This window comes from Chrysochloris asiatica, unplaced genomic scaffold (genome assembly GCF_000296735.1).
Source record: "Chrysochloris asiatica unplaced genomic scaffold, ChrAsi1.0 scaffold00012, whole genome shotgun sequence".
Taxonomy (NCBI): domain Eukaryota; kingdom Metazoa; phylum Chordata; class Mammalia; order Afrosoricida; family Chrysochloridae; genus Chrysochloris; species Chrysochloris asiatica.
Genome location: NW_006408530.1, coordinates 7,527,172 through 7,553,121, shown reverse-complemented (window position 1 = coordinate 7,553,121; position 25,950 = coordinate 7,527,172). Strand labels below are relative to the sequence as shown.

Sequence of the window (25,950 nt, the reverse complement as noted above, 5' to 3'; positions counted from 1 at the left end):
TACCCTTTGGTTGGTTGATGATGCATGGAGGGGATTGTAACCATGGCAATGAAATGATATATGACAGAATGAGTGTAAAACTAATGTTCTCCCATGTAAACTATTACAGAATTCACAATAAAACATTAAAAAAAAAAAAAAGAAGTTTCCAAGACTAGATGGCAGGGGTGGAGGAAATCTTCAAGAATAAGTCATTCCTCATCACCTTCTCCCCTCATCTAATCTTGACCCAGAGAGCAGACTATAAGTAGGCAGACACACTAGTACGGTTAAGGTGTTTTTAAAAAGAATGAACATTTTGCTTACCGCACTCCTCAATTTTTGGAAATCCAGACAGTGAACCACACCAGGGAATTCACTGATTTCTTTTCCAGCCAGGTAGTGGCCCTTCTGCTTTTCATATGTCTCTTTGTATTTAAGCTGTGAGGTAGGTACAAAATTGAGAATTACTGGGGTTTTCTAGCTAGCCTCTTGCTTCTTAATAAAGATCCTCAAGCCCAACCTGATATTGGTACAATGACAGACACATAGACCAATGGAACAGAATTGAGAATGCTGATATAAATTCATCCAGATGTGGAGAGCTGATCTTTGACAAAAGACTGAAGTCCATGAAATGGGGGAAGAGATAATCTCTGTAACAAATGGTGCTGGCAAAATTGAATAACCATTTGTAGAAAAATGAAATAGGACCCATACTTCACACCATACACAAAAACCAACTCAAAATGGATTAAAGACCTAAATCTAAAACTAAAAATTTCATGAAAGAAAAAATAGGGACAAAATTAAGGCCCCTAATCCATGGCATAAATAGAATATCAAACACAGCTAAATTTTATGTAAACAGCAGAAGATAAATTATACAACCTAGAACTCCTACAAAGTAAATACTTATGCTCATCAAAGAACTTCATCAAAAGTGCAAAGAGAACCTACAATTGGGGGGGAAAATGGCAATTCTGACAATTGCCTAATTTCTAAATTTTATAGAAAACTCCAACAACTCAACAACAAAAAGATGAGCAATCCAATTTAAAAATGAGGAAAGAACGTGATAGACACTTCACCAGAGAAGACATTCAGACAACTAACAAGCATGTTAATCATGTTAAACATCTTAATATGCCTAAGATCATTAGCCATTTTTAATGTTTAATGCAGTCTTGACAGTTCCACCTCATAGCAACCCTGTATAGTGTTTCCAAGGAGATCTGGTGGGTTTGAACCGCCGACTGTGTAGTAAGCAGTCCAGTGCTTATCCTGTAATGTCACATCAGGACTTTCATTACTCATTGTTGTTAAGTGTTGTTGAGTTGGTTCAGACTCATAGCAACCCTATGTAGGATTTCTGAAGATAGGCTGGTAGGTTTGAACTGTCACCTGCAGTTCAAATCAACCTTGCGGTCTAGTGCTTATCCTACAGTGCCACACCAAGACTACAATGATATTCCAATTCTCCATGGCACTGATTTACAAAACAAACAAACTGACAACAGCAAATGCTGACAAGGTTGTAGGGAGATTGGAAATCTTACACACTGCTGGCAGGAGTGTAGAATGGCACAACCCCTATGGAAAATGAAATGGTACTTTCTTAAAAAGCTAGAAACAGAAATACCATATGATCTAGTAATCCTTCTCTTAGGTATATGCTATTGTTGTTGTTAAATGCCGTCGAGTTGATTCTGACCCATAGTGACCCTGTAGAGGGTTTCCAAGGAGCAGCTGGTGAGTTTGAACCACCGACCTTGCAGTTGAAACGACTTTGGAGTCTGATGCATTAGCCCACAGTGCCACACCAGTACTCCTATAGGCTAGAAGAATGAGAACTGTGACATCAAACACCTGTCGTTAAGAGCCATAGAGTCAGTTCTGACCCTGTATAGGGTTTCCGAGGAGCAGCTTGTAGGTTTGAACTGCTGACCTTTGGCTTTGCAGTTCAGTGCTGATCCCACAGCACCACGCCAATCCATATAAAAGACATATGTACACCCACATTCATTGCAGCATTGTTCACAATAGTAAAAAACATGTAAACAACATAAGTGTCCATCAAGAGATGAATGAATAAACAAATTGTGATACATACATACACTGACATTCTTTGCAATAATAAATACTAGTAGTGAATCTGTGAAACATCTCACAAGGAACATAAGAATAAACAACAACTATGATAAATATTATAACGTATATAATCCTTAAGCAATAGTAGTAATGAACAATAACCTGTGGGTGGATGCACAAGTAGAAAGCTATGCTAAATATGTGGAAGGTCACACATGACTACACCCACATGCATATATAGGTTCAAACTGACTGTTTGGTTCAGTGCATTACCCTGCAGCACCACACCAGGACTCCATATATATCAGTATGATTGTGGATTTTTCTACATACATGTTTGCACGTGATGCCTGTATATTCATATATTTAGTAGACTGTGGTTTGGTGCTGTAGGATAAGCACTGGATGTCAAGGTCGTCAGTTCAAACTCACCAGACGCTCCTTGAAAACCCTATACAGAGTCACTATGAGTCAGAACCTAATCTACAGCACTTAATAATAATAACAGCAACACATAAGGGGCACAGTTATGGAAATCTCTTAGATATAAACAATCACATTGCACAACTGAGCTACTTGACTTAAAGGCTAAGGACCTTGGGGAACATCTAGATCAACTGGAAAACATAATACATAATGACTGTGGTCTACATCCTACTTTGGTGAGAACAACTAGGGTCTTAAAAACTTTCAAGCTGTCATCTAAGACACAATTACTGTTCTCTTCCTGTACGCAGCAAAGGAGGAAACCCAAACTCTAGGAAGCAATTAGTTCAAAGCACAAATGGTCCACATGATCCATAGCCTCCTCTATCCAAGCCAGCTAGATTGTGCCTGGCTACCACAACCAACCAGTCTGACCAGGGACACAATTGAAGGTCTCTGTTAGAAAGAGCGAACCATGTAACCACTGAGCCTATTGCCCTAAGTCACCCTGTAATGTAGAACAGAAGCCACTCCTAGAGGCTACTGCTCAACCAAATTATAGACTGGCCTATAAAATAAACACCATCACAACTATACAAGACCAAAAGGACAACATTTGTCAAAAAACAAAAATAAGAAGGTAGAGAAGGGCAGAGAAACTGGACAAACGGAAATGGGGAAGCAGGTAGAAATGGGGAGAGTGTTGGTTGGTTGCGGAGATTGCTACCAATGTCATGGACAACGTGTGTATGAATTACTGAATGGAAAATGAATTTGTTGTGTAAAGGTTCACCTAAAGGACAACAACATGTTAAGAAAAAAAGACCCTTAAACCTATGAGAAGTTGTCATACTGACCTCACTATTCACGTAGTCGGCATGCTTGGCTCCAACAATGGGAATATAGCGCTCATCCAAGGTATAACCATAGGCCTTGGTTCCCTCCCAGGCCCCCTTATATAGGATCTAGAACAGAGAAATATGTGTCAACAAAAGTTTGTATTCAACTTCTTTCAGACAGCACTAAAAAAATTTACAACATTTATGTTTAAGGAAAGGTCTAAAACACAATCCTTACTTTGGCTACCAAAAAACAAGGCAGAGTGATTTTGCTTACTGAAATTGAGTCAATAGACATTGAGACTTTTTACTATATAAATAGGATTTGACTGTATTTACAATCCAAGTGAAAATGACAACAAGTTTGCACCCAGGGAGAGAATCTTCAGAGATTGCTCCCCAGAGGACGTGTATGCGCACACACAAATCATTCTTTACATTAAATGGATTAAGTTTGGAAGACAAGTCTTCTGTTTGTTGGCTGGATATATCTGTACATGATTATTAACAAAGACCAGTCTTTTCTTCCTTCTGCCTGTTGGCAGCTGTTCAGTTCTAGAGGTCTTTCAGCACACGTTACCTTTAAATCTATTTATGTGCATGTCTGTTTCTCTTACCAGACTATGAGCTCCTCAAGGGAATATCTCATTGAGCTAAATTTCCTTGGAGCCTCACACAGTCCCTGACATATCACCTTACAACTGCCGTTGAGTCAATTCCGACTCAAAGCTAGCCCATATGACAGAGTAGAACTGCTCCTTAGGGTTTCGAGACTACAAATCTTTATGAAACCATTCAACCTCATCATTCTCCCAAAGGGCAACTGGTAAGTTTGAACTGCCAACCTTGCAATTAGCAGTCTGATGCCTAACTGATAGTACCACCAGCTTCCTTTGGCACATCACAGGAGTTCAAAAACTACCAGCTGAATAAACACTATTCATCCTGAATAATACATTGTTTCTAAAATAAAAGACTAAATGCAATAAAAATAAGATCTCTTTTTATAAGGTCAGCTATTCATAAAATCAGTCAAGAATGGGAAGAGTGACAAGAGCTTAAAACTAGAAACTGGGTTGTATGTATATCACACGGACTAGTACTCACAGTACTGTAGAGTTTCCCCATGTCTTTGGAGTGGGAGATATGTGGTGTATCCGGAGAGAATATATACTTGCCCTTGTGTTTATTGAATGTTTCTTTATATTTCACCTAAGGCAAGAAAACAAAACAAAGACAAGACCTTTGATTACTACAAATGCATATTTAAATAGCATAATAATTAGTCTACATTTACACTTGATCTTAGCCAAAAGGCAGAGAAGCAATCAGTCTACATGATAGACAACTCCAAATATATGTTTTTCCTCATCTAAAAAGCAGACTTACATCACTTTGATTGATTGAGTTAATCTTGGCCAAAACGATCTCTGGAGGATCCACCACACTTGTATAATTAGGATAGTTGTCAAGAGCATCTTTCTTATATTTTATCTACAAAGGAAGAGAGAAGATTATGACAGGTCTGCCCCAACAGGGTACTTACTTCCACATGCAGGTAAGAGGGTGGGCATGCATTAGGTAAGAAAGAGAGCAGGCTTTGCATACCTGATTGACCATTTCTTGGTTCTTAGTAACCCTCACATAGTCCACAGAATCCAAGGGGATCCAACCGATGCCTCGGAGCCATTCAAGGTCAGCTTTGTAGATATTCTGAATATGGGAAGACAGTAATGATGCAGGTATAAATGATTCAGGTACAGAATGATGAAGAGAAGATTAGAAAAAAATGTTTTGGAAGCTTTTTTAAGGAGTTTTCGAGTGGCTACTGTCTTATTTAATCATGGTTTCTTTTGTTCACTTGAGCATTATTTCTTGAGCCTGCTACTATGAACAAAGCACTGTACCAGGTTCTTTGAAGGATAGGTATAAATAAGGATCTAGGAATAGAAAGAAGTTCCTGGGTGATTTAATATGCTCAACCACTAATCAAAAGGTTGCAAGTTCAAGTCAACCCAGCGGTATTTTGGAAGAAAAGCCTGGTGATCTACTTCCAAAAACAATCATCCATTGAAAACCCTGTGGAGAACAGTTCTATTCGGACACACATTTGGTCTTCACGAGTCTCAACTGACTCCAGGACAACTGTCTGTCTTTTTTCAGGAGTAGCAATAAACCATTTACAAAGTAGAAAATAGTACATGTTACCTGAGCTAAAAAGACCATCAAAGTGCTCTGGGAGTCAAGTAAAGGAGTTGCTGTTTTCCACTGTGAGCATAAGACAAGGCCTTACCAGGAAGTGGTATTTTAGATGGATTTGAAGCATTTTGTTATGTGGAAATACGTGGGGTATTTAGACTAAATAAAGTAAAATGCACAAATCATGTACTTGTAGGGAAAAGGGACAGGATCTTCTCAGACCAAGCATACCTCTGCCCTCTCCCTTCCTAGCTCCTGGCTTCTCCCATCCCACCCCACACAAATGAAGAGGTGCTGCTAATCTGATTAAATTTCCATAGCAGTCAGTATGCTACAGCAGCTAGTGAGGGTGTGTGTTCTAGTTGAGCACCTAGGCTACAAGCACTAGCTTCGTGTTCCCCTCCTGTTTTTAATGAGAAGATCCAGGTAGAGGTAACTTCTCTGTGCATCTGACTATCAAGTCACTGCATCAAGCTTCTGTTCCCTAGCTGTGGTAGCAAAGGACTTGATTCAGGCTCCAGTGGGAGGTGACCTAAATAGCATTCTCTAGCCTAGCTTTCCTAAAGCTCTGTGTGATGGGATACTGGGCCCTCAGGTAGCTAACTAATACTTGGTTTCCCTTTTGCTCTGATTCTTTGCAACCATTTTCATAAATTATTTGAAGAATGAAGAGGTTGGCAAAGCAAGATTGGGGCACGCCTTGATCCTTGACTATACTAACATTAATATGGTCAAAATTTCAACTCAATCACCACCCATGCTAATTGTCATTTAAAACCAGATGTTAAGTTCCCACATGAATGAGAGTGAAGAGTTGCTAATGACAGAGATAGTACAAAATCAGCAGATTAAAAAAAATTGACTTTGGTTTGGAAAGCTGTCCAGAGAAGCAGAACAAAACAGTTACTCCCTGCTCTAAACTTTGTCGACTTCACATTCAACTTCAATTAAAAAAAAATTATGACCTGAAGTTTCAAAGATTGGTGGTTCCGGAATATTGTGTATGTTTTCAGACTATACCACACATTTCTAAATCATTAAGAAACAAAAATCACTTACATCACTCTGTAGCTCATAGGCTTTCTTTGCCTGAATTACATCATTTTGGTCAGGATGACATGTCCATTGGTGCAGATAATTACGGTAATCAATGTCACTGACAAGGGTCTGCCCCTGCTTGGCAGCCAAGACGGACACCATATCAGCAGGTATATTGATTTTGGCCTTTGTTTTGTGATAATCCACTTTGTATAGTCTGTCATTCTGGATCTGGCCTGCATGCTCAAACCAAACCAGTTTAGGATCATCTCTCATTGTCGGGACTCCAACATAATGACCCTTTTGCTTTACATGCTCAGCTTTGTACTTCAGCTGGTGGGAAGAGGGAAACAGATATCATCAGCTTTGACAAACACACAAGGTGAAAGGGGGTTTGATCCTCTGCTAAGGAGCCTCAGAAAATTCAGACCACCCATTCCAGCCTTTTGTGTGGCTCCCCATGAGAAGGAATAGCAAAAAGTGTTGATAAAAATAACCAATTATGAAAAAATAACAATTAAAAATTTTATTTTCTATTTCTGATAATATTTTTATTATATGCATAGAGATTTTTAGGGGGGTCCAGACAATAAAGGACTCAATAGTAGTTTCTTAAAAAGTCAAGAAAAAAGAAGAAAACCCAAATCCCATTGCAAAAGGACCAAAGAGGAGGTTTGCCAACTATTACCAAGTCCATCCTGGTGTGCAAAACTGAAAAGGAACATTCTAAGGTTCTAGGTTTTAGGCACAGGTGAAATCCCTGACAAGGAAGGTCCAACCTCTGAATTACCTCACTCTGAACATCACTGGAGTGTTGGGCATGAACAAATGGCACAGCATCGGGAGGCAGAATATAACCTGTGGCTTTCTGTTTCTCCCAGCCTTCCTTGTACAGGTACTGAAAGACAATGCAGAGCAGGAGGAGGTTACAATGGGGAGTCAGACTGTAAGGGTAAGTCATTTACACAAATCTCAGAAATTAAGGGATCTGTGGTTCTTCATGCCCACACAAATTGCCAGGCATCTAGGTAAGTCCATACCTGGTCCAGTATCCGGGCGGCCTCCTGGGCAGTGTGCAGCAGGGGGGTGTCTGTGAGGGTATACTTCGATTTGTTATCATTCCAGTCTTTCCGGTACTTAATCTAAAATTAATAGGGAGTAAATTACTTAGTGTTAAGAGACCACCATGTTGTTCAAGCAGTTGCTAGCATCAGTAATTTCAGAACTCAAATGTGAATCTCATGCAATGATTGCATGCTGGGTTTAAGTAGGTAGAAAAGCTTTGGGGAAGGAAACTTGCATGGTTGTGCAATTTTAGAACGGTGGCCATATACTTACATCATTTAGGATCTCACCACTTTGTTTTGCTGTCACATAGTCAACTCTGTCATCCACAGGGGTAAAGTTGAGAGTTTCTATTTTTGTGCGATATTTTGTCTGAGGGAGAGAAAAGTGTCTTTTATACAAAGTTGTCTTCTGTGTCCTGTGTGGACTGAGAAAGATACCCTAAATTTAAGGCTCTTCTCTTCTAGACCACCACTTGTCTGTCAATGTGTTCTATTGTGGTGGCTTAAATATTGTTGTGATGCTGGAAGCTATACCACCAGTATTTCAATACTCCATGGTGGACAGGTTTCAGACTAGGAAAAACTGTCTGGAAACCTATTTCCAAAAATTCTCCAGTGAAAACCCTATGGATCACCACAGAATATCCAACTTGCTTGCTCAGGACATGCCACTAAGAAGAATGAATTACTAGAGGTGGGCATCAAGTATGGTGAAGTACATGGGAAATGGGAGTGAGGCATACTCTCAGTAAGATGGATCGGTACAACAGATGCAACAGATCACCACAGAATATCCAACTTGCTTGCTCAGGACATGCTACTAGGAAGAATGAATTACTAGAGGTGGGCATCAAGTATGGTGAAGTACATGGGAAATGGGAGTGAGGCATACTCTCAGTAAGATGGATCGGTACAACAGATGCAACAATGAACGACAAAATGCTGGTGATTGTGAGAATGACACAGGACTGGGCCGAGGTCCATCCTATTGTATTGTTTATAATAAAGTTGGAGTCAACTCAACAGTGGTAATCTCTTTCTCTCTACTAGTAACATAGAATGCCATCTTTGAATGACATCTGCATGGCAGTCAGACTTTCTTCTTGACCTATAGGTTTAAACAAATGTGTTATCCTCTGTGGTTCTCATAGATTTTAAAGTAGCAACTTTACTTGGCTTATAAAGTCATGGAATAGATCTTTATGTAAATCACTTTAACTTTAATACATTTTTTGAAGTAGGCACTCTTCTTCAAAGCATAATGTTATTGTTGACAAAAAGAATGGTCATTTATGCAATTCTAAGCATAAATGAAGGAACCCTGGTGGCTCATTGATTAATCTTGACTATAAATTGAAAAGTTGGTGATTTGAACCCACCAGTTGCTCTGAAGGAGAAAGATGTGCTTCTGCAGAAAATTAGTCTCAGAAAGCCTAGGAGCAGTTCTAATCTGTCCTATAGAGTAACTAGAGTCCAAATCGACTTGACTGCAACTAGTTTTTATTTTTAATCATAAATGAGTGCTCTGGATATTATGCTATAGATGTAGTGCTGTAATGTGATAGGCATTGTTGTTGTTAAGTACTGATGAGTCAGTTCTGACCTGTAGCGACCCTGTATAGGGTTTTTGAGGAGTGGCTGGTGAACTTGAACCACCGACTTTGCATTTCAAACCAACCTTGCAGTCCAGTGCATTAACCCACAGTGCCACACCAGGTATATAATAAGGTTGTTGTTGTTAAGTGCCGTTGAGCCGATTCCGACCCATTGCGATGCTGTATAGGATTTCCAAGGAGCAGCTGGTGAGCTTGAACCACCAAACTTGCAGTTCAAACAACTTTGCAGTCTGACACATTAGCCACAGCACCACACCAGGAGAGTACAGGATAATGAATTACTAGAGGTGGGCATCAAGTATGGTGAAGTACATGGGAAATGGGAATGAGGCATACTCTCAGTAAGATGGATCGGTTTTCCAAATATTTTGGAAAAATCTTTGCCTACACTAAACTATGGTGATGGCAGTATGCTGTGGAGTTGGTCCCCGTAGTGATCCTGAATAGGATTTCTGAGGCTGTAAATCTTTATTTATTACAGACAACGTATTGCATTGGGCAAATCTGCTGTACAGGAACTTTTTAAAGTATTGAAGAACAGAGATGTCAGCTTGAGGACTAAGGTGCGCCTGACCCAGGCTATGGTGTTTTCAATAGCCTCATACGGATGCGAAAGCTGGACAATGAATAAGGAAGATCGTAGAAGAATTGATGCCTTTGAGTTGTGGTGTTGGAGGAGAATACTGAAAGTGCCATGGACTGCCAAAAGAACCAATAGATCTGTTTTGGAAGAAGTGCAGCCAGAGTGTTCCTTGGAGGCCAGGATGGCTAAGCTTCGTCTCTCATACTTTGGACATATTGTCCGGAGGAAACAGTCACTGGAGAAGGATGTCATGCTGGATAAGGTGGAGGGACAGAGAAAAAGAGGAAGACCCCTAACGAGATGGATTGGCCAGGTGGTATCATTGATGGACTCAAGTGTGGCAGCGGTAGTGAGGTTAGCCCAGGATCAGACATTGTTTCGTTCTGCTGTGCACAGGGTCGCTATGAGTCAGTTCCGACTCGATGGCACCTGACAACAACAACAAATCTTTATAGGATCAGAAAGCCTCATTTTTCTTTCATGGAGTGTCTGGTAGTTTAGAACTGCTGACCTTTTGGTTAGCAGCCCGACTTGTAACGCAGTATGCTACCAGAACTCCTTGCACTAAACTATAGCAGTTAAATTAGCTGATCTGGGATGACTGAATTTTGACTTCTGTATTTTCAGTTTAGTCACCTAAGATTTATAATAAATGGCTGAGTGACATTTTGAAATACCTCACTGAAGATATCTGCAGCATGTTTGGCATGATTGACAGAAACGGAATCATTTGGCATCCACCCAATTCCGCGTAACCATTCCAGGTCAGCCTTGTAAATAGCCTGTGAAAACAAGACTAGGATAAGAATTCAGCAGCTCTGGTCATATGATCCTGTTTATCATATCAATTGGTCGATGGAGAAATACAATTTAAATTCTGTATAATTCCAGGATGACGTACTCAGTCAGCCAGGCAGGTAACAGGAGTAAACTAATTAGGAGGTTAGGTAGTATGGCAAACTTCTACTATTAAGGGGCAACCCTTACTCAGTTCCAGCTTCTTATTGCTAAGAGGTAATTCGGGTCCAGAGGTACTTCCTCTAATACTTAAATGAGAAATCTGGATTTGTATACAAAATTCATTGATACAAAAAATCTTGGCAATTTATTAAAAATTCTTACCATCATGCCAATTTTCCAGCATACCTATGGCTGCATTCTTCCCATAAGCAGATAATATTTTACTTCTAATATAAGCCTTCATTGCTACCTAAACTCTATAAGAATAATATTTGTACATTGTTTTCTTAAACACAATACAATTAAGAACTAAATTCACATTATCATTTGTTTCTTGATACATAGGCTAGATCCTCCATGGCTTTGGTGATTTTGATACCACACTATAAACTCTACCTAATACCAACTTCTTGGCTGTATAAAGACCTGACATGGTAATACAAGGTTTTAATGTCATAAATTATCTGGGAGTCATGGCCAAAAGATAGCAGTGCTCATCATAAAATGCAGTTCACTCACATCGCTTTGCAGTTCATAGGCTTTCTTGGCCTGGATCACATCATTCTGGTCGGGCAGGCATGTCCATTCATGTAGGTAATTATGATAATCGATGTCACTGACCAGAGCCTGAGATTTTTTAGAATGTAAGACAGAAAGCATATCCGCAGGGCTTTGGAACTTGGTCTTCCATTTGGCCCATTGCAGCCGGTACTCTCTTTCATTCTGAATCTTGCCAGCTATGAGGGCCCAACGGATCTTGTTGTCATCCCTGGCTGTGAGGGTACCCACGTAGTGTCCCTTCTGCTTCTCGTGGTCAAGTTTGTATTTATACTGAGGGTGGAAGAACAAAGCAGATGGGTCACAGCATGCATTCTTGATGCATTCAGGGCATTTGTTTAAAATTTGAGAAGTTTAAAATATGCCACACTTACATCACTGGCGATCTCCCGGGAAGCCTTGGCAGCCTGGATAGGGATAGCATCCAGCCGTACATCACAGCTCATCTTCATCTCATCCCAGCCTTCTCGATAAATTTTCTGAAGAGGGGGGTAAAAAAAAGCTATCGTTCCAGATTCCAGTTGACCAGTAACTCTGAGAACTCAAGTAGAATGAACTGTTAATGAAGCTCTAGAACTTAAGACCATCTAAAGAAAAGAGAAAAGGTGGAAGAATTGTTCTAAGCACCTCTGTACTGGGATATGTAATGATGTCTGGAGTCCAAAGCTCTGAACTTGACAAGAATTGTTTCTTTATATTATTTTAATCATGGCCTTGCTGTAGTTGGTCATGGTTTATGACTCATGTAAAATGTAAAGGGCATAGTTGCATCTTGTGTTGCTATATTACCATTGGAATAAGTTCAAACATTAAGGGAAACCATAGATGAATTGATGCATTTGAATAATGGTATTGGAGAAGAATATTGAAAGTACCGTGGACTGTCAGAAGAACAAACATATGTTGGAAGATGTATAGCCAGAACACTCCTTAGAAGCAAGAATTGCGAGATTTCGGACATATTATCAGGAGGGAACAATCTCTGGAGAAGGACATTATGCTTGGTAAAGTGGAGGATCAGCGAAGAAAAGGAAGACTCCTAATGAGATGGACTGACATCATGGCAGCAGCAATAGGCTCAAGCGTAGCTACAATTGTGAGGATGATGCAGGACCAGGCAGTGTTTCATTTTATTGTACACAGTGTTGCTATCAGTTGGATGGCACATAACAAAGTGCAAGTCAGTATCACTGAATTCCTTGAAGTTCTGATGTGGCACAGTAGGATAAGGACTGGATTGCTAACCACAAGATCAGTGGTTCAAACCCACCAACCACTCCTTTGAAACCCTATAGACGGTCACTATGAGTGGGAACCCACTTGACAGCACTTAACAACAACAGCTGAATTCCTTTCATTCAACAATTCAATTTCATTGATTTAAGTCTATTTTGTAATCTTCCAAATTACAAACTTTTACATTTGTGTCTTTTCCTCAGTATGGTTTCTTAGATTTTATAGGATTAATGGTACATGTTGCTTGGGAATGTTAGATCTACTAAACCACAGTACAATGTAATAGTTATTTTTCCAATATAGTGTTCTTTTGTTCTTATGTAGAAGTTAACTGAAGAAATGAATGTCTTGCAGATAACTTTTTATGTAAATTTCAATATGTTCATATTTAAATGAATAATTCTATATTGACAATGGCAGAAAGACTCAGAAAAATACAGTAATTTCAATGTATAATTCAGACATTATACCAAACAGTATGGGAACTTCTACAGTGGAAAGGCGGGGAGAGGGTGATTCCAATTATTGGCAGCTTTGTAGATTTTTTATACCTGAGAAATGAGTGTTTAGATCATTTTGTTTAGATAAATTTTGTTCTTGCAACCACAGACAAGTTTTGTACAACTTTACATTCAAGTTTTTATATGAATATTGGGTGGGCCTATTTTAACAGTTTACATATTTTTTTATATGAAAGAAAATTTGCCATACCACAATGTATTATATTAGCAAATATTTAATGCAAATTTGTCATTATGTTGTCTTTTTTTAAAAAAATCTATTTTATTATATACTTTATCATATTACTTTTTCACTTTTAATAATTTTTGTCTGCTTATATGTTGCTATGGGTAGGTACTGACTCCACGGTACTTAAAAACAACAACATGTATATTAATATATAAATATAATAAGCACATTTATATATAAATATATGTGTTGTTGTTGTTGTTGTTAAGTGCCATAGAGTCGGTTCCGATTCATCATGACCCTGCACAGGGTTTCTGAGGCTGCAAATCTTTACGGGAGCAGAAAGCCTCATCTTTCTCTCGCGGAACAGCTGGTAGTTTCGAACTGCCAACCTTGAGGTTAGCAGCCTGATTCATAACCACTACGCTACCACGGCTCCTTAAATAAATAAACAAATATATAAATATATAAAATTGTACAGATGCACATAAAATATATTTATGGTCTTCCCCTGATTTTTCACCTATTGACTGAGAATTCAGATAAATTCATTAATTCTTTTTAATCTCAATTTTCCCATCTGATGAAAACAAAATAACAATATTTAATTTATTAAATAAGGCAATTAATCATAAATTAATTTGCTATCTTTAATATCACATGCAAATATTCTACAAAGTAATGTTTTTTAAAGTGTTAGAAGCAGTTTTGAAAAGTGAATTTTGTCAAGATTATAGGAATGACTGTACCACTTGCATTTTGCTTAATATCAAATGGGATATTTGATTCCTTCCAAAGTGCAAGTCAGTATCATTAATACATAATATGAATACATTCACTTTTGGCATCATTTCTAATACTAGTCTTACTTGCATCATGATATTATTGGCAAGGTTCTGGTGCTTCCAGCTGAGATATTTTCCTGCCAAAGGAAAACGCAGCAATGAAGTGCTGACTACCTCTCAATCTAGCTGCTTGGAAGCAACAATGCACTCACTGCTACATAATATTGCTTGTGATTATAAAAACAATAACAAAAAAAATTTCTGTGCCCTAAAATCTTCTTTTCTTCCCAAACATTTGGAAAACATTAGCCCCCAAGTGGCTCATTACAATGGAGTTGATGGAGCAGTTTGGCAAATTATCTTTACTTGGCAGTCTCCTTCTCTCACAAAGATTTATTGTTCTTCTGCAAGGACTCAGAGTTCTAAGCCACATTGAATTGCACTAAGGCAGTACTTTTCTTCTAAGGTCATACAATTTTGCATAAGAAATTGCTGCAATCCAGGAAAATGGTACCTTTCTTGAACTTTAATTCTGTAGTCAATTATGTTAATGAATGCGCTTATAGCATCTAACAGTTTTTCAGTTGATTCTCTTGCGGTTTACAAATATTTGGGGTGGCGGGGGGAGCTTCAAAAATTTATGTAAATGGAATGAAAAGAAATGGATCTTTTCCATGAACTTATTGAAGCTTCTTATTATTTCTTCTGCAAATAATAATAATTTTGCCCACTCTCTCCAATATTTACCTCTTATTCATACTGATACATAATATTACATCCCACAAACATGAAATAATGTCAGAGGAAACCTCTTGTTTTTAGACATTATTTTAATGAGAAGCTGACTTACTGAGGAAGCAACTTGCCCTTGGTTTGCTTTTAAAGGTGTGTCAAGAAATACACTCATTTGCTAAGATTTACTAAGTAAATGAAACATACTCATTTAAGATTTACGAAGATTTTATTTTGAAAAACAAGAAAGTGTATTGACTTTTGGTCACATAACTTCAAACCTAATCAAATGAGCATATGGTGGTTATTTTTATCTTTTTGCCCCTATTATATTATTTGGTTCTAAATATAGAACACTCTTGGCATTCCTGGATGAATCCCACTTGTGTCTATTATATTATTTCAGTGTAGTTACTAAGTATGTTTATGCAATATATTTTAATTGATATTTAAAAGATTTTCCAGATTATTATTGGCCTTCAGTTTTCATTTGTGGCATTATCTTTGACCAATTTTAGTAGTTGAATGACTTTCCTTCTTTATGCTCTATAATATCTTATTTATTCTTTGACATTGTAAAAGAATTCTTATATGAAATTATCTGGGTGACTTAAAGGGAGGAGAACAGTTCTTAAACAACCTTCCTAATTTTTTGTTTTCAGTTTTTTCTGGGGTTAATTTTAGTGGTTTATAATTCCTTAGATAATCTATGATATATTCAGGTTTTTAAATTACTTTGTGTGTTAAGTCTCGAGTCGATTCTGACACATATAGAGCCTGTATAGGGTTTCCAAGGAACAGTTGGTAAGTTTGAACTATTGGCTTTGTGGTTCAAAGTCCAGGGCTGATCTTACAGTACCACATATTAGCAAAATATTTCCATAATGATTTTGTGTTCTGAACAGTCCCCTTTCTTATTTGTGTGTCTTCTCATTCGTCTTTCATCCCCTTTGTCCTTATTCCCTTCTTCCTTTTGTGGTCCTGTTGGCATTAACTCCCCAGGAACCAGCCTTGCCCAGTGACTGATAGGCTCTCTCCTCACCCATGAACAAAGAGCTTTCCCCATCCCCAGTACTGGCTATAAACAGTTCCCATGCTGATCTCACACTGTCCACTGGATGACTTTCCAAACAAAAAAGGCGTCCACCGTTGTACTTACATTGCTCACATTCAGAGCATTTGCTCTTGCTAGGTTAATTTCTGGAGTATCTGGCATTATGTGGACGGAAGTTTTATCCTTGTCCCAAACTTCTCTGTACTTCGGCTATGGAAAAAACCAATAAAAACAACAAAATTACTTGGCAGTTTGTCATTTTGTCAGTTCCATTATACAAATTTTAACTTTTCTGATTAAAAATAGTTTCATATTAAAGCAAATACTTCTAGATTGTTTTCACCAAATTATACATAAAATCTCTAATAAAGCCTCTTAATAATGCTTTGGGCTTTTCTTTAGTATTAATATAAACAACAATAAAATAACCCATACCATGTTACCTATTAACAACTTTGGTTTTTGTCATCAATATCATTATTGTCACAGAAGTAGTTTGCCAGGTTACTTATCATTTATTACTAGTATTAATTTAATTTTAAAATAGAGGAGGAAATGACATACAATACTAATATTTTCAGCATTTGATTTAGCGAGGACAACTTCCGGAGTGTCAACGATACTTGTGTACTTCAGGTTCACCACTGGTGTCCGGTAGACACTGTCTCGGAAGATCTCCTGGGCATTTTTGACTCTTAATACTTCAGGAGACCCTTGAGGCATCCAGCCAATGCCACGCAGCCACTCCAAGTCAGCCCTGTAGATGGCCTGGGAAGGCAAAGAAAGTTATATAGAAGCAGTTTTGATCTTGCACAAACAATAATAAAAACAATGATTATTAAAAAAAAAAAAAAAAGAGCATTGGTCAGACAAACATAATCTCTCATATACACAGCAGTTTTTGTTTTGTTTAGTGTGGCAAGGGATCTAAATTGGAGTGTTTATGGGCATTTGACTGATAGGGCAATGCAGCTCTGTTTTGAAGAATTATAGTTAGGGAATCACAATAGGTAATCATTGTAATAGACAAAGTGGCACTATAGGATAAGCACTGGACTGCTACATGCAAGTTCAATGCAAAGTTGGTGGCTCAAACCCAATAGCCACTTCTGGGGAACTCTATAAAGGATTGCTGAGTAAAAACCAACTTGGTGGCACCTAACAACAACAACAACAACAACAACAATGGGTCCTTCAGTGAGTGCTCCACATAGCAGTCAGAATGATCTTTTCAAAGTTCCAAATTTAAATTTGATGTTGCAACAAGCCCCCTTTTCTTTGGCTTCTGATTGGTCTTAGGGTAAAGATTGAAATTTTTAATAAGGACTAGAAGGTGATGGGTGAGCTCATATCAATCCTAGCTGATTCTTTCAGTCTTATCTGAGGCATGTTTTCTTTGGTGTGTGCATCCTGTCCACACTGACCTTCTTGGGGCCAGTTTGTGGCTAGTGTACGGCACCTTCTGTCCATTGTGCAGGAAGCACACCCAGTGTCCTTCTCATGGAATCAACGTCTACTCAACCTTCATAGTCCAACCAAATGTCACCTCCTCAGAGAAGTCTCCTTCACTTTTCTCTTTAGAGTACCACAGATCACTCAGCCTTCACTTTTTTTTTTTTTTTAAACTGATACTCTCTAATTAACATCCATTTCTTTGCTATTAATGTGAACCCCCTAAGGCCTGCAACACAGGGAGTCTTTCTCTTCTTTTTTCCCCCCACATTGTATCTCTAATGCTCAGCATAATGACTGGCACATGGTGTGTTTAATGTGCATTGTTAAAGGATAATGAATTCAATCACTTTTTCCACAATTTTAACATCAAAATGTTTTCTTTTCTCAAGATATCACCTCCCTTTGAATTAGATCTGCATTTTATTGGTTATCTAAACCTGTTTCCTCCTATACTCAGATAGAAGTGGTTAAGCAAATAATACTGCTTTATGTTAAATACCAGTGGGACCACAGGTCAGCAGTTCAAACCCACCAGCTGCTCCTTGAAAACCCCATACAGGGTCACTCAGTCAGAACTGACTCGATGGCACTTAACAACAACAATTTTATAAGGAAGGAGCCCTGGTGGCATGGCACCGTAGAATAAACACTGGATGGCTAACTGCAAGGTAACTGCAAGGTTCAAACCCACCAACCGCTGTAATAAATCTTCTAACTGAAAGGCGGATAGTCCAAACCTACCCAGTAGCTCTGAGGGAGAAAGCCCTGGCTATCTGCTCCCATACAACGTGTTGTTGCTGTTACTGCTGCTGCCTTGTTGGTTCTCACTCATCGCGATACTGTACAGCGTTTGTGAGGCTGTAAATCTTCAAGGGAAATGATAGCTTCATTTTTCTCCCGTGGAGCAGCTGTTGGATTCAAACCACTGACCTTGCAGTTAGCAGCCTAAAGTGTAACACACTACACTACCATGGTTTCTTCCCATAAAGAATACAGCCTAAAAAACCCTTATGGGCAGTTCTACTCTGTCATATGGGGGTCACTGTAAGTGGCCATCCATCTAATGGATGGCACCTAAGAGCAACAATTTTATTTAAAGACATTGTTTTGTCAGAAATGAAATTTTAAAAGTTAATTGGTAAGATGCAAACATCAGGTTAAAAGGTAGTAAGAGGAGAGAAAATGTTGGAAAACCTCAGCCTTAAAAAGAACAGCATGATATATTTTAGTGTTAAAGTATGATGACAAATCAAATTCAGGAGAATGGATTCTCAAGGAAAATTACATACAGATTCTGAAGATTCCCTTCCTGGGTCTTTAAGAACTTGATTGATGTGCATGTATACCTTAATATACAAATGTGGTAGAGGTTAAGGAAGAGACTGAATATCTCTAGAAACTGGCCTCAATCCACAATTTGGCATTCATTTCAAGTGATGGGCATTCTTTCCTGTTAAAAAATCTGTCATTGTAAAAAAAAAAAAAAAGTGTCCCTTGAAGTTTAAAAGAACCAAATTCAGATAAAGAAATAAAGATAGTCATTCTACACTAGAAATAAAGAAGCTATGGAATCCATCATTTATTAAAAATAGGATAGGAAGAAAATGCGAGTGAATCTAAGCGTCTTAGAGAAATTAATATAACACCATGCTGTGAAGACTAACTAAAGGAAGATGCGTTTTGGAGCTTGCCTTTGAAATTCGTTTCAAGAAAGAGCCCTGTTCTTCAAATCAAAATGGAAGGGCCATGGAAATTCAAACACTAAAAAGGAGTCCTGGTGTGGCGCTGTAGAATGAGCACTAGACTGTTAACCATAAGCTAACTGCAAGGTGGGTGGGTCAAACCTACAAGTTGCTCTTCAGAAACACTATTCAGGGTCACTATGAGTCAGAATCAACTTGATGGCACTTAACAACAACAACAACAACACTGCAATAAATCTATCGAAAAATTCCGGTAGTATCTTTAAAAATTAAAATGAAAACTTTTGAAATAAACTCAGCGGGAAAGTAGGCAATTAATAAATGTGGTAAAATACAATGAAGTGCTTATGTAGAGAGAGTTAAGGTTTTCAAAATATTGGAAGGTGTTATCAGGCAAAGCTGTGGAACGCTTACTTTGTGTAGAATAATAGCTCTCCAACTCTCCCCACGCAGTCTCATACTTACATCACTCTGCAGGTCGTAGGCTTTCCTGGCTTGGATCACATCATTCTGGTCTGGAAAACAAGACCATTGGTGGAGGTACTGGCGATAGTCCACATTGCTTGCTAAAGCCTGGCCTTCTTTGGCAGCATTGATGGATACCATGTCCTTGGGGATGGTGATCTTGGCCTTGTGGTCATTGTAGGCCTTTTTGTACAGCCTGTCATTCTGCATTTTTAACACATTTGCTGCCCAGACCAGCTTAGGATCTTCCTTGGCATTGCGACATCCAATATAATGGCCTTTCTGTTTCTCATAAGCAGTTTTGTATAGGTACTGGGAAATGTGAAGAGAAGAAAGAAAAAAAGTTTTCCCAAATGCATTTTTTTCTAAAGATCCCTGCTCAGAATAATTCCATCTCCCTTTCATTATCTTTTTTTTGACACTATTTTTAGCGTAGTGGTTACAAATCGGGCTGTGAACCTCACGGTCAGCAGTTCGAAACTACCAGCTGTTTCGCGGGAGAAAGATGAGGCTTTCTGCTCCCATAAAGATTTACAGCCTCGGAAACCCTGTACAGGGTCTCTATGAGTCGGAACCGACTCCACGGCACATCACAACAACAACCACATAGTGTAAGTTTCATACTACTTGACATATTGGCTCATCTGTTATGTTGATTTACACAGAAACATTGTGACCACCTTTAAGGCAAGAACTACACCTTTGCATTTTCCTTTCAATAAAGCCTTATCCAGTGTTTCTAAAATTTCAGATATTTCTTGACACCTCACATGTTTTTCCATAAACATGTACCATGTCTAACTCATACTTTATTTCAATTAAATAAATCTATTTTTGAAGTATACATTTATTCAAAATTTTTATTAAAAGTCTGCAATACTAAATGGAAAAACATCAGTATTTTATTAGCATACATTCAAAATATATAACTTTAAAAAACTTGGTCCACATACTGCATAAAATTATCATAAGAACCACAAGTAGTATGCATGCTATACTTTGGGGACAACAGAATTCTGAGTATCTACTAGCTCTCCATACTGCTTGTCAGTTATCTGTTAAGAGAAGATACTGAAAATGAAGTCAAAATTTGTGATTAAACCTAAGAAGAGCAGAACCAAGCACAGACGCAAGAGGGTTCACAAACTCTTTTATGAGGTTATTCTTGGATTTGAGATTTGAAACAACATACTAATAACAATAGTCTGCATTTTATTAAATTAGAAATGAATGCATTATCAACTCCTATGTATCTACTAGTTAGTGCTTGTTAAGAATGGGCAAGGAGGAGCTCTTACATCACTGGCAATATCCCGGGAAGCCCTGGCATGCTTGATTCCAATGGCATCTGCTCGAAGGTCATAACCGGTCATCTTGATGTCTTCCCAAGCTTGCTGATAATGTTTCTGCAAATAGACATGCAATACTACAGTCAAGCTAAAGAAGGAGCTATGGAGATATTAAGTAACATTGAAAATAAATCTCTACAATTTACAAAATGGACTGAACTTAAGTTCATGAGAAGTTTTGATGGCAGTGGTTAAATCTCTCTCCCAACATTTGTTCAAAGATGAATATTTAGGAGGCAATTAATTATGGGAAAATCAGGGAGAAAAACACATATAGTGCTTAGTTTTTACAAAGTAAGGATGGCCCAGTAAAAAAGGAGAACTAAATATGGGGAAGCTTCAAAAAGGTAGTGGAAAAATGGGATGAAAAGATAATGGAATAACATATGCATGTTGTATTGTGCTTTAGGTAAAATTACTTCAATTTTCCTTTCCAACAAAGACAGACACACACATTTTTATTTTATAGGCATACATGCACAACACTTTAGTAATAGCTTAAATATTAGAAAGAAAAAGTAGTTAAATAAATAAACAATAAAAGGAATGATAAGGAAACACATTTTGCCAAACTCTCATTGAAACTAAACCTCTATGAAAGTTTTGGTTAGACAGACAACATTTTGGAAAGCAAACAGAGGTGAAGTGTCTCACATTGCTGATCTGTAATGCATTGAGCTTGGATTGCAGCATCACCGGAGTGTCAGCTGGTACATTCACATTAGCCTTCTCTTTGTCCCAAGCATCACGATACAGTGGCTGGAGAGAAAAAGAACAACAAAGGGTAGGTTGATAAGTAAATAATTCAATTGCCATATAGAATAAAGTTAAAGGTAAAACTAAAATTTTCTTTGGCTATCCTCAGCTAGAAATATAGATCACACCTTGCCTTCATTTGTCATTTTATTTAAAAGGTGCCAATTGTGATATTATTAGCATCCTGGTGTGGTGCTATAAGATAAACACTGGACTGCTAACCACAACATCAGTGGTTCAAACCCACTATTCACTCCTTGGAAGCCCTAAACAGGGTTGCTATGAGTCAGAATTGACTCCACAACACTTAACACAACAAATTATGATATTGAAAGCCTGGTGTGGTGCTATAGGATAAGCATTGAACTGCTAACTGCAAGGTTGGCAGTTCAAACCCACTAGCCTCTATGAGTTGGAACCAACTAGACAGCACTTAACAATAATTGTGACCATCAACTATGATGTCAACAAGAATACATTGCTGTGAAATGTAATATAGATTCATGATGAATCAGAAATATGGTATTGAAAATATTAGTTTTCCATTTATTCACATTTCGTCATCTGGCGAATAAGTCCACATTGCATGTGTTACGGGTACCTGGGATAATCCACACTACATGCAAATCAGGACTTGGTTTTCTTGGTCCAAGTAATTGCCATAGTGTCCGATGTGGGTTGCCCCTGAGCTTCTTAACCTATTTCATTATTAAATAATCATTTAATAATGAAATAATCATTTAATAATGAAATAGATGGGCATTTTGTGATTATGGTATTTATTGGTGGGCCAATATTATAGTCAGGATTCCAAAATGTGGTCAAAATGTGTATCAGAGTCTGAGTAACATGAAGTCCATGGCACTTATAATGACAGAAAGTTATCAAATATATGAAATGTGGAGACTGAGAACTGATTGGCTATAGGAAGGTCTTTCAAAAATACACATAGGTGCAAGGTTGGAATTGGAATTATCAATTTAAAGTTCACATCAGAATTCTTGATAGAGACTTCTTCAACTTGTCTGAACATACCATCCTTCTAGCTTGCTTACCTCACTGATCTGTACCGAATTGATCTTCGCCAGGACTACTTCAGGGGTATCCACAATGCTTGTGAATTTGAGGGCCTCCGGCCGTATACGATACAATCTTTCATTTATGAGATTCTGGGCATTCTTCACTCTCATCACTTCCACAGAACCCTCGGGCAACCATCCAATACCCTTCATCCATTCCAGGTCTGATTTGTACAGATTCTATGTGAAGGAGAAGAACACACAGTAGAGAAGACTCAAATCTGCCCACAAGAGCTTGAGACTAGTGAACTACCGCCATTGAAATCAGCTGGGTGGTCAGTCACATGAGACTCATGAATCAACAGTAAAGGTCAGTATTTGGGAGTTACATCTCTGACACTTGTCTCTGAGAGATTGTTATAGGAGCCTATAGGAATTGGAGTAAGGCTCACAAACAGCGCTTGGAATGATAACTACAGCACACAATTTTGTTCTGATGTTAGGGCGAGCTTCTTCGCTCATTGCTTGACTTCTGCCTTTTATGAACCATTGGGAATGACATCTATTAGAATTTAGGGGAAGAAGATCTTTAGATGCATATATAATGAGGAAAAAAGATCTTTCCCTATATGTATCAGATAAGCTTTGAAATCCAACATTTCTTTATGCTTACACGTGCTTCAGAAATTTAGATATCTGATCATGCAAATGTAATAGACCTGAACAACTGGGACTGAATTTTTCCTACGTAATTGAATAAGAGACTGATTTTTATCTTGATGAATCAGGCCTTGCTGCCATAAGAAGGAATCCGTTATCAAACAGCAGCTTTTTAAAAATTTCTTTAAACTACTACCACAACTTGCATGGACTATGTTAGGTTCTATTAAGATTATCAAGACTCCCTGTATGGTGTATATGGTTAAGTGATTGACTACTAACTGAAAGATTGGTGGTTTGAACCCATCCAAAGGCACCTTGGAAGATAGACCTGGTGATCTGCATCGGAAAAACTATGGGCTCAAAAACCCTATAGAACTGTTACAGTCCACACCCCAGGGGCTGCCCTGAGTAGGAAATGACATTACCATTTACAGTCCCTAGGGAATGTCCATAGGGTGGCTCTGGGTTGGAACTGACTCAACAGCATCTAACAACAACAAGGCTAAGCCCATTGACACAGAGCTCCCAAGTCTAGTGATAATATACGCACATCGCTCTGTAGCTCATAGGCCTTCTTCGCCTGGATGATATCATTCTGATCTGGCAGACATGTCCACTGGTGTAGGTAGTTGCGATAGTCAACGTCGCTAACCAGGACCTGGCATTTCTTGGCCTGAACAATTGACATCATGTCCAGTGGTGTATTGTAAATTCCTTTAGACTTCTCATAGGCTTTCTTGTATTCTCTCTCGCTTTGGATCTTGGCAGCATGTATAGACCATACCAACTTGGGGTCATCCTGTAAACTGCGGAAGCCTACGTGGTGGCCCAGTTGCTTACGGTAACCTTCTTTGTACTTGTACTAAAGTGAAAAATGAGAAAAAAGATATATGAAAATAATTTATTAACAGGACTTTTCTTTGTAAGCTTTTAGAGCATTTTCCTAGCCTTACTGTAAATTAGCTCAACACTGGAAATTATTATATTTCAGAATATGAATTCAATCAGGAAAGAAATAGTGTGGTAAACAAGAATGATTAAAACAGTAATAACTGACATTTATTAAGCAATCACTATGCACCAGATACTATTAGGAATATTTCCAATGTACTTATTAGGTGGATCCATATGAAATTGCTGAGATTTTGCATTAAAAATAATTGAATTGTGGTAATTATAATCTTGTTTAATCCTCACAACATTTCTATAGGGTGGTACTATTATTAGTACAATTATGAATCGGGAAAAGAAGGCACTCTGAAGGCAATGAATATCCCTAAGTTTGCCTGTCAGGGAAGTGGTGAAACATCAGGTCAGACAATCTCCCAAGAATACCAAAGATACCCTTTTTTTGTTATTGTTAAGTACCGTGGAGTCGGTTCCCACTAACAGTGACCCTGCACAGGGTTTCCGAGGTTATAAATCTTTGCGGGAGCAGAACGCCTTATCTTTCTCCCACGGAACCGCTGGTAGTTTCAAACAGCTGATCTTGAGGTTGGCAGCACGACGTAAAGCTCATTAAAGGTACCCTTGTTGTAGTTGTTATGTATTGTGGAGTTGGTTTCAACTCATAGCGACCCCTGTACAGGGTGGGTTTACCTAGGCTGTAAAGCTTTACGGGGGCAGAAAGCCTCATCTTTCTCCTGCGGGACAGCTGGTAGTTTCGAACTGCTGACCTAACGGTTCGCTGCCCGATTCGTAACCACTATGCTACCTGAGCACCTTAGGTAGGGAGAAATCATACGTGTGTGTAATGGTTAGGGTTTTGTATTAACTTGACTAGGCCAGGATTTCCAGAGGCTTAGCAGTTGAGATGTGCTTATTCCCATGATAATGTGGCCTAATACAGGCATAATTAACTCTGTGATGATTGGCTATGAGTAGCCAATCAATTAAAGGGATTGCTTCCTTGGGGGAGCGGCCAGCTCCAAATATAATGCCCATGTGGGAGGGACGCTCTCTCTTCCACTGGAGACCTGGGATTCTACAATTGTAGGATAATATAATAAACTTCTTTATATATATATATTTCATTGGTTTTGCTTCTCTAGAAAACCCAACCTATGACTGTGGTTTTGGAAATGTATAAGAACGATGTATGTTTGGAGGATGGATAGTAAGGTTGTAGTTTTGAATGAGAGGATGCCAACAAAAGGCCTGTGGACAAAAGGACAATTTGAGTTTCCATCTGATAAGTGTTTTAGGACTGGAGGAAGATGGCTTTTTTCCAATGTTTGCAAAAGGTTTCAATTGTTACCTCAACAAGAAACTGTAGGAAAAGTTGAGAGGGAGAGAAAAACTTGGCATATAGGAATACTGCAGATACTGTGGACCAGTTATGGTTTTTAGAGATAAAAATGAAAAATAATAAGAAAAAAGCAGCTGGTTACACGAGATATAAAAAAAGAGAGAGAGAGAAGAATCTAGTGAAAGGGACTAAATATGTGGACCTAGAGGCTTGGTTGGATAACTTTGTTAGTAAGTTTTAAAAATAGTGTTAAATGAAGTTTAAAAAGGTTACTCAGAGTATTTTAAGCCTCCAATATAGCATGTTGTATATAAAATAGAATCTAAGTTTTTGGTTTCTCATGAAATTATCATTATGACTTATATTCATGAAGCATGTTAGAAATATTTTGAGGATAATAGTATATATATATATATATATATATTCAGAATTAATAGTA

General features: G+C 38.2%; 1 protein-coding gene across 1 annotated transcript in view; it reads right to left on the bottom strand.

Moving 5' to 3' along the window:
- Window positions 1–25,950, bottom strand: part of NEB (nebulin) — a 261,077-nt gene that overhangs the window by 87,376 nt on the left and 147,751 nt on the right. Inside the window, 14 exon segments of the mRNA XM_006834547.1 lie at window positions 307–420; window positions 3,354–3,461; window positions 4,443–4,547; window positions 4,725–4,829; window positions 4,944–5,048; window positions 6,594–6,905; window positions 7,363–7,470; window positions 7,613–7,714; window positions 7,911–8,009; window positions 10,516–10,620; window positions 11,318–11,629; window positions 11,731–11,835; window positions 15,959–16,063; window positions 16,418–16,621. Of these exon segments, the coding sequence (XP_006834610.1) occupies window positions 307–420; window positions 3,354–3,461; window positions 4,443–4,547; window positions 4,725–4,829; window positions 4,944–5,048; window positions 6,594–6,905; window positions 7,363–7,470; window positions 7,613–7,714; window positions 7,911–8,009; window positions 10,516–10,620; window positions 11,318–11,629; window positions 11,731–11,835; window positions 15,959–16,063; window positions 16,418–16,621 (1,989 nt within the window).